General features: G+C 42.9%; 1 protein-coding gene across 2 annotated transcripts in view; it reads left to right on the top strand.

Annotated features, from left to right (window-relative positions):
- Positions 1 to 2857: 2857 nt before the first annotated feature.
- The window catches only part of LOC133230993 (zinc finger protein ZFP2-like), a 47850-nt gene continuing 41369 nt past the window's right edge, over positions 2858 to 9338 (top strand). The window contains exons 1-3 of one of the 2 annotated variants that reach the window (XM_061389141.1): positions 2858 to 3988; positions 4853 to 4932; positions 6913 to 7002. In XM_061389141.1, coding sequence (XP_061245125.1) covers positions 4918 to 4932; positions 6913 to 7002 — 105 coding nt within the window. In that variant the 5' untranslated portion in view covers positions 2858 to 3988; positions 4853 to 4917. The remainder of the gene's footprint in view (positions 3989 to 4852; positions 4933 to 6912; positions 7003 to 9338) is intronic. The other variant, XM_061389142.1, reaches the window with a different exon arrangement.

Here is a 9338-nt window from a genome sequence, read left to right as displayed (position 1 = left end):
GTTTCTTATGATCAATTCTCCCTACTCTCTAAATCGCTCACAGTATACCTGACACCTCCCCACTTCATGAATCTAGGAAGATGGTATGAAAGAATTTATTTGCAGGGCAGCAATGGAGAAACAGACATAGAGAATACACTTATGGACATGGGGAAAGGGGAGGAGAGGGTGAGATGTATACAGAGAGTAACATGGAAACTTACATTACCACATGTAAAATAGGTAGCCAGTGAGAATTTGCTGAATGTCTCAGGAAACTCAAATAGGGGCTCTGTACCAACTTACAGGGATGCAGTGGGGGAGGGAGATGGGAGGAATGTTCAAGAGGGAGGGGATATATGTATACCTATGGCTGATTCATGTTGAGGTTTGACAGAATAAAATTCTGTAACTCAATTACCCTTCAATTAAAAAATAAAAATTTAAAATATTAAAAAAGTTTTTTGACAAATTTTGTTTTTCAAATGCATTCTAAGCTTTTTACTTGCTTGGTGACAGAAATACTAATTGGTTTTTTGACAGGAATTGAATAAACATCTACCAGTCACGGAAGACTATAACCTAAACTATGATACTTAGAAAGAACAATGTGTGGTAAACTGACGTGACATAAAAATAAACACGGCTAATTCCAAATCCTAAACTGATCTGTTAGTTAATGTGACATTAAAAGTATTAAGTGGAAGGCAAGGTTTCTGAAACATTAATATATCACATTTAAAGAAAATGACATATTGAAAAAGTGATTTTTACTTTGTAAAATAGTTATACAACTATAAATTTTGAGAATATTTTCAAATCAGAGAATAGGACACACTATGCTTTTATGCCTGATAGCCTCCATCTGAAACCCATTTCTGAAGTTTCTTTTGGAAAATGGTCTGACCCAAATCAGATGTTTTCAATAGGAAACAATGTCTCTGTTAAGCACTTTATAAATTCCACAGTTAGAGAAGGTATTTCTACCACTTCCTGGTAGCTCAGATGGTAGAGAACCTGCCTACAATACAGGAGACCAGGCTTTGATCCCTTGGTCGGAAAGATCCTCTGGAGAAGGAAATGGCTACCCACTCTACTATTCTTGCCTGGAGACTTTCATGGATAGATGAGCCTGGCTGGCTACAGTCCATGGCGTTGCAAAGAGTCAGACACGACTGATGCACTAAGCACACAATTGTCAACTGTATACACTGTTTCTATAAAAGATCATTCCTATAGATTTATTTTTATTAATCATGGAGGTGCTCTTGGCACACATATAGTAACCCTAGAAATGTATGATTTCTGTAAGGTACTCTATGATTTCACATATATCTCTGCAATTCCTGTCATTAGTTACGCTAAACACCAGGTTTCATATCGCTTGGATTCTACAATAACAACCACTGTCACAAAAGTTATACTGTGATTCCTTGGTGGTCCAGCGACTAAGACAGCTCACTCTCAATGCTAGCTGCAGTGAGGGCGAGGGTGCGGGGGGGGGGGGGGGGCATTGTTGGGATTGGGGGAGGTGCCTAGGTTTGATCCCTGATCAGGGAACTAGATCCCATATGCCACAAGTAAGATCCAGTACAGCCAAATAAATAAATATTTTTCAAAAAGAATTACACTAAGATACACTAGGAAGCATTGGCAGCTGACATCTGGTAGCATCTAATCTCTCTTTAATAGCTCCATTTAATTTTTGAATTATTCCTCCTTCCAGTGCTGCTTTGGCACTAGATTATTTTGACCCAAAAGACTTCCTTTTTCCTGTATGGTCATCAACCCAGACTCCCTGAAGCACCTGTTTTTTGCAGATTCTCGCCCTCAGGCTGGAACAGAAAATACTCACTTGATGTCCTCGCATTGCCCAGACACTAGATTCAGGGTGCTGGTCATGGCAAGCTGCTCCTGTGACAAGGAGGGAGGCAGCCAGACCCCTAGATATGGGTTTGTGATTGTGTACCTCACGTCCCCTCAGAACTGCAATTATCTTTACACCTGTAGCTGCGACGTGAGACAGGCTTGGGGAACTGAGATTGTTTGTGAAAACCTTTATTGCTCAGTTGCTAATGAAAAAACAACAATTAAAAGTTTGTACCCATCATCTCCAAAGGGACTCTTGAAATGCTTGAGGAAGATTCTAGTCCCTTTGGTCCCTAGAGACAGACAGGGACTCACATGGAAGCAGTAGTAAATACTGAGGTCTGACAAAGGAAGGGAATTCATGTGTCTGCTTGTATAGTTTGTATCCATGAGACGTGTTTCTACCAAAAATGAGTTATTTTCATGAGTAGAGAAATGGAGCCAAAGCACCTGCGAGGGATTTTCAAGACTTTCTCCATCTGTCATTTTACAAAGGTGAAATTTTCATACCTCATTGTCTGAAATGTCTTAGGACTTCTCAAAAAGTATCTTGATGCAAATAACCTGTTTATAGTTAGGGTTCAATGATAGATAGAAATTCCCGCATAATTTCCACTGTAGTCTGCAATAGCAGGTACACCTTAGTGCCAACTCCCTAGAGAATATTCTCCTAGTTCTTAGTGACCAAAGTCATATTCAGAACCAGAGGTTCCAGCAGAGAACTGTGAGACTTGACCTACTGATACTTTTATCATGAAAATCAGTATATCCTCTACTTAGACTTTGTCCCCACTCACAGATACTTAAGAAACATATTTTCTTTTCATTTTTGTTCACACCCCAAAGCATGTGGGGCCTTAGTTCCACGGCTAGGGAAGGAACCGCAATTCTGCATCGGAAGGTGGGGTCTTAACCATTGGAATGCCAGGGAAGCTCCTAAACACATTTTCTTTAATAAGTAACTTATTAACTCGAAATATATTTTCCTTTATATTGTAACGATTAATGCTTTCTGTGTACGAAATGATTAAATTGTCAACTCTGAGATCATAGCTCCCCCACCAGGGATTGAACCCACGTAACCTACAGTGGAAGCACAGCGTCTTAACCACTGGACTACCAGGGAAGTTGCTAATACCACATTTAAAGACAAACCTGTACTCTCTTGGGATACAATTGTCTGTGGGCCTCTCACTGTTTTTCCTGTCTTGTGTTAGTTCTTCTCCAGATTATCCTTTCAAGGACTGGGCGAAGAGGAGGAGGTTAGGAAAGAAAGCCAATAGTGGGGGAGGGTGTTTGGGAAGCTAAGTGCAGAGCAGTCGATGTGATCCACGCGTCCCATTTGCCTAGTTTCGTGCCCAGTTTTAGCACAAAAAGTCCTGCTTTTTGGAAACCTGTTCAGTCCTGGAAGAAGCAGGGCAATTGGTTGCTTCAGCAGCAGCAACAACAACAATTAACAGAGACAATCTGTGTATCAACAGATTCTGTTAGGAGTAACGGTATGTCATTTCTGTGGTTACGTTATAAACGACAATGTTGGATTCCGGTCTTCCTCTTCCTTTCCCGAATCAGTTCCTAAGAGAAAAGCCAGCTGCCCTGTTGTAAGCAGGTCTCTGGTTACAATTACTGATGCTTCCTCCCAATGGATCATCTGAGTGATTACATTCTACTTTTCGTCACTGAGGAGACACCCATCTTCACACACTTACACAAAGGGCTTTTTAATTTTCCTCGTTTTTCAACTTGCTGAAAACATCTCGGCTTCCCATAGAGGCAGCTCTCAAAATTCTTCTCTTTTGCCTTAAGTTGTGTGAAACACTAACTTAGAATAGGCAGGAAGCAGCTCTGCTCCAGAGAAAATCGAAGAGATTTAAAGGCATCAAAAGGCAGAGAAAGGAAGCACAGCCGAACGGATGGACCAACAGACCCAAAACTCACAGGGGCGGGGGTGAGGGGAGGCAAGGCTCCGTCCCCACTGGCCCCGCCCCTACGTACCTGCGCTTCCGGCCTCGTCCCAACGTCGCCTCTCGTTGGCCGCGGCGTAGCGCACTCACCTTACTCTGTACTGGATGTTCCGCCCGCGCGTGCGCAGTATCCTGCAGACCCGGAATTGAGTTTAAATGAGCGACAGAGAGGTCTGGTGAGTTTGTTTGTTTAAAATCCGGATTTCCTAGTCCCACAGCCTGCTGTCCTTCACACGTGGGTTTCCGGGGTTTCTGTGGACGTTCAAACTACCGTCCCCATTTTCCCATCTCTCCAGTGTGTCCTCGCATAGCCGTGAGAAGTTCTGAAATCCGTTAGCTTAGCTGCCGGGTCCCTGGGGCTCACGTCCGCTTCCTGTTAATACCGTTCTAGAGTCCATGTCGGTGAAGGCAATGGCACCCCACTCCAGTACTCTTGCCTGGAAAATCCCATGGATGGAGGAGCCTGGTGGGCTGCAGTCCATGGGGTCCCTAAGAGTCAGACATGACTGAGCGACTTTACTTTTACTTTTCACTTTCCTGCATTGGAGAAGGAAATGGCAACCCACTCCAGTGTTCTTGCCTGGAGAATCCCAGGGTCGGGAGAGCCTGGTGGGCTGCCGTCTATGGGGTCACACAGAGTCGGACATGACTGAAGTGACTTAGCAGCAGAGTCCATGTCCTTCTCTGGCAATTCTGCCTTCTAACTTGTAGAGACCGCTGCTTAAAGTCCTGCATTGCCCAACCCCTAGGTCCCTGATCCACTCCATCTCTGTATGGAGTTTGGTCAGGGTCTCGCTTAAGGTTTGAAGGGGAGGGTCAGCCTAGAACGTGTGGTTTTCACAGGAAGGGCCGCGAGTTCTGAAGAAAAGAATAAAACTAAAAACACCTCGTTTGATTCTGTGTTCCAGAATCCCTGCTGTGTCCGTGGCCGTAGAGGATTGTGTTTTGTGCCTGTTGAGATCCTCCCTCTGTGTGGGGCTGTGTTACAGGGAGCTCGGTGCGTTTTTCTAAGTATTGAACAGCCTATTTTCAACATTCAGGGGTTCCCAAGACTGATGTTACCTGAGAAGGAATCCCAGAGGAAGAGGAAAGCAAGGAGTCAGAAATGACTCGTTCCAAGGTAAGAGGCACAGTCCGTGTTTGTTCTGTCTCTCTTTTCTGAAATGCTGCTTCTTTGGACTTGATAAGCTTCTAAGACTTGATAAGCTTCTTAACTTCTGAACGGGTTTGTTTGAACTTACCCATAATGATCATCCCAAGGGACCCATTGCCCTCCTGGCATATCAGTGTGACAGAAAACAGTATTGCCAGCCAAAGAAGCTCACTCAAGCTTTGAAGTCCTGAGTTTTTATTGGGACAAGACAACTTCCGTCCACCATGTCAGGCACATAGTGGTTGAAGCAAAACAGAGACCATTGTCCCTGGACCACCGCCTCCCGTATATATTGTAACGCAGATTCCTCAGCTTTCTTCCTGTCACTTTCATTTCTTTCCCTTTTGATCTGGACTGATTTACAGGAGCCTGGGTGTTGCCTCTGAGCCATCCCAAGAGTGCCTTCCAGGTTTCAGGGAATCACCAAATGGTGAGTCACCTGCTTGCTGCAGGGAATCTCTATCTCTGCCGGTGTCACGTGATGACTTAGCTTCAGGGTTCTCAGCGGTCCCCTCTCACTGTGGGACACGACTGTTGGGTCACTCGGCCATTCTGTGCCATCAGTCGCTCGGAGAGACCACTGGGGAAAAAGGGACGCCTTTCTGTCAGCCAGTGACTCTCAGTACTCCCATTCTGTGGTAGGTAGGCTAAGAGTGGTTTCTGTTATATCCCAGAAGGCTCTCTCACACTCAACCCTTGGCTACATTGTCAGAAACTGGAAAATTTTGACCCTCCAAAAGGCCTGGCTCCAATACAAATGGGGGACCCCCAGAAATGGCCTCTGAGTGGCACACTAGGTTTTGCCAAAAGACGGGAAAGACTCCAAATTTCCTTCCGTTCTATTGACTCCCTGTCTCCTGTCCCTCTCTGTGTCTCTCCATCAGATTTCCTAGATGACCCCTACTCGGCCTTTCATATCCACAGGATCTCTAGGAAAGCATTCTGAGGTTCCCTTTGGTCCAGCTCTTTCTTCTATATTCAAAAGCCTGAAGGATCAAAAACTGCCCTAACATTCTGAAGAATCCCCTTCTAAGGAAGCTGATCTCTCAGTGGAGAGGGAACCAAGCTTCCCCCAGTCCTGAACATCCTAAAAAATTCCCTTCTGACTACTCCTGTTTCTCAGGCCTGGGAAGGACCAAGCTTCTCCCACTCTTGCAAATTCCCTTAACCCTTCAGATTCTTCTGATGGGACAAAGACATCACTTCCCACCAGAGGGGCAGTCCAAAATTTTTATCAGCTGAAAGATCAGAGTCAATTTGAGCATTAGTTGGTCTATATTTTAGCTATAAAACTAGGACTACAGAAAGGAAAGATGACTTTTTGACATAGGATGGCCCTGATATTCTTTAGACTCTGGAGAAAAGTGGTTAAAATGAAATTTTCTTTCCCTTGGAAACTGCAAAACTGGTTCTTTTTGTATATGCATTTAAAAACAACTAGCTTGTTAAAAGGCCTGCCTAGGGCAAAGCTTGAAGTTAGGCCTTTCCGTGTCCTTGAAATACACTGCCCACTTTGCCTTAGACCTGACTCAGCCTTGGACAAATCAGAACTTCAAGCCAAACAAAGAAACAAACAAAAAAAAAGGGTCAAAGATGTTTTAAATCTCAGGCAGGAGACTATGAAATCTCTGTCTATTGTCTGGATTTATGTATGTCTCAGTGTGCGCTCTTTTTTTTCTTTTTTTTTTAATGCTGAAGTGATAAATGAGTTCTAATTTAAAGGAAAATAAACACTTGCAAATCAGACAATTCTAACTACAAGAGAAATTAAACTAAATGAATTTCAGATTCACGTGAACTGGGAAATATTCAATATTAAATATCCAGTATTAATGTTTGTTTGCTAATCTAATGTAGATATGTCTAAGAGTCATTAGGCAGAGTATTTTCATTGTGCCTAGGTTTATTATAAGTTAAATATTTTTATATTTTTGTATCTGTTACAAGTTTGTCAACCAGCAAGGTACCTCTCGGAGAAGGCAATGGCACCCCACTCCAGTATACTTGCCTGGAAAATCCCATGGATGGAGGAACCTGGTAGGCTGCAGTCCATGGGGTCGCTAAGAGTCGGACATGACTGAGCGACTTCACTTTCACTTTTCACTTTCCTGCATTGGAGAAGGAAATGGCAACCCACTCCAGTGTTCTTGCCTGGAGAATCCCAGGGACGGGGGAGCCTGGTGGGCTGCCGTCTATGGGGTCGCACAGAGTCAGACATGACTGAAGTGACTTAGCAGCAAAGTACCTCTAGGAAAGAAAAAAAAAAAAACCTCAAAGAAAATGTAAAAGAGGTAGGAGCTTTCAGAGACACTCTTTTTTTTTTTTTTCTTTTTTTCTAATTTTATTTTATTTTTAAACTTTGCCTAATTGTATTAGTTTTGCCAAATATCAAAATGAATCCACCACAGGTATACATATGTTCCCCATCCTGAACCCTCCTCCCTCCCCATACCATCCCTCTGGGTCGTCCCAGTGCACTAGCCCCAAGCATCCAGTATCGTGCATCGAACCTGGACTGGCAACTCGTTTCTTACATGATATTTTACATGTTTCAATGTCATTCTCCCAAATCTCCCCACCCTCTCCCTCTCCCACAGAGTCCATAAGACTGTTCTATACATCAGTGTCTCTTTTGCTGTCTCGTACACTGGGTTATTGTTACCATCTTTCTAAATTCCATATATATGCGTTAGTATACTGTATTTATGTTTTTCCTTCTGGCTTACTTCACTCTGTATAATAGGCTCCAGTTTCATCCACCACAGAGACACTCTTTTAAGAATAATTATATTTTAGATATGTGTGTCTAAAACATTCTCTAGATTTTGGTAACCTGAATTTCTGGGGCTGTGCTACACTAACTGACGGAAGTTTATTGACTAGCTAGGTCATTTCCAAATAAAATAAGATTCTGAAACATTACTACTGAGGACTAACTTCCTCTTACAGAGAAAGTAGAGATTTTGGACTATTCATGAATAATGCTTGATGCCATCCTGAGATGGTCTCTAGAAATTTTTTTATAAAAATTATCACTGGTATTTATATTCTCCAATCTATAGAATGCTTAAGTTCCTGGTTGCTTAAGGAAAGTAGGATGTGTATTTTCACTAAAGAAGGTATGAGGGATGAAATTACATTTTATGAAGGGAAAAGGAGGTAGGTCTGACAGGTGGCTGTTTCAGGATGGGAGAACAAAGTCATGGGTACAGAAAGTGATAAGAATATTTTATGGAAAGTGGACCCCAAGGGAAGAGTTTTGTGCGTAAATACAAGTTTTCTTGAGATGTTGAGCTGCCTTTGATACTGGATTTTAAGTTTCTTTACCTCTGAAGGGATCTGTTCTGTTTACCTTTGAAATCTTCATTACTTTGGCTAAGTGAATAGTGTTCCTGTGATCTATATGATTGTATCTGACTGAGTGTTATAACCCCTTTTGAAATTTGTCCACAAAACTTCCTAAATGACTTGACTTGTAGCTGACTTTGGAATGCTTCAGAGGGCCCCTGAGACATCCCAGGGAACTACTAAACTACCTGGGTTCATTGGACATGTAAAGTTACATGGGAAGTATGGTTGAAGGGGTGATAAATCTCAGATTATGCTGTATGGTGGATGTTACAAATATAGGTATCTTAAAATTACGTGAGTTCATATAGATCTGTGAAGTGAAGTCACTCAGTCGTGTCCAACTCTTTGCGACCCCATGGGGTGTAGCCTATCAGGCTCCTCGGTCCATGGGATTTTCCAGGCAAGAGTGCTGGAGTGGATTGCCGTTTCCTTCCCCAGGCGGCCTTCCCGACCCAGGAATCGAACCCAGGTCTCCCTCATTGCGGGCAGATGCTTTACCGTCTGAGCCACCAGGGAAGCCCAAATATTTATTTATTTGGCCGCGCCAGATCGTAGTTGCAACATGCAGGATCTAGTTGCCCAACCAGGGTTCGAAACTGGGTCCCCTGCCTTGGGAGTTCAGAGTCTTAGCTGCTGGGCCACCAGGGAAGTCACCATAGATCTGATATGCCCTAATTAAATGTGGTCAACTATAATTCTACTTATCCTGTGAACGTGGTACAAGTCACAGCAATGACCAGGCTACACTGTCAACTGCAGTTTAATCAGATTTAAACATGCCTTCTATGGTTTCACTCTGATGCCTTTGTAAGAATACTGCGACTTCATGATTTATGGAAAAGTGTTTTCTAAGGTTAACCAATAAACAAGTCTTGTTTGCTATCTGGTAAGCTGGTACCAGACTGGAATTTAGTCGAATCTCTATGTTAATGGAACAAAGTTTTCTTAGAATGCAGCTTTCAATAAGAGATTATGAATTTCTTTCCCTTTAAGTGATTTATATTCATTTTTAAAATCTTTTG

The sequence above is a fragment of the Bos javanicus genome, chromosome 18, assembly GCF_032452875.1.
Source record: "Bos javanicus breed banteng chromosome 18, ARS-OSU_banteng_1.0, whole genome shotgun sequence".
NCBI classification, from domain to species: Eukaryota; Metazoa; Chordata; class Mammalia; order Artiodactyla; family Bovidae; genus Bos; species Bos javanicus.
The sequence above is the reverse complement of the archived record's forward strand: the minus strand, read 5'-3'. Positions and strand labels throughout refer to the sequence as shown.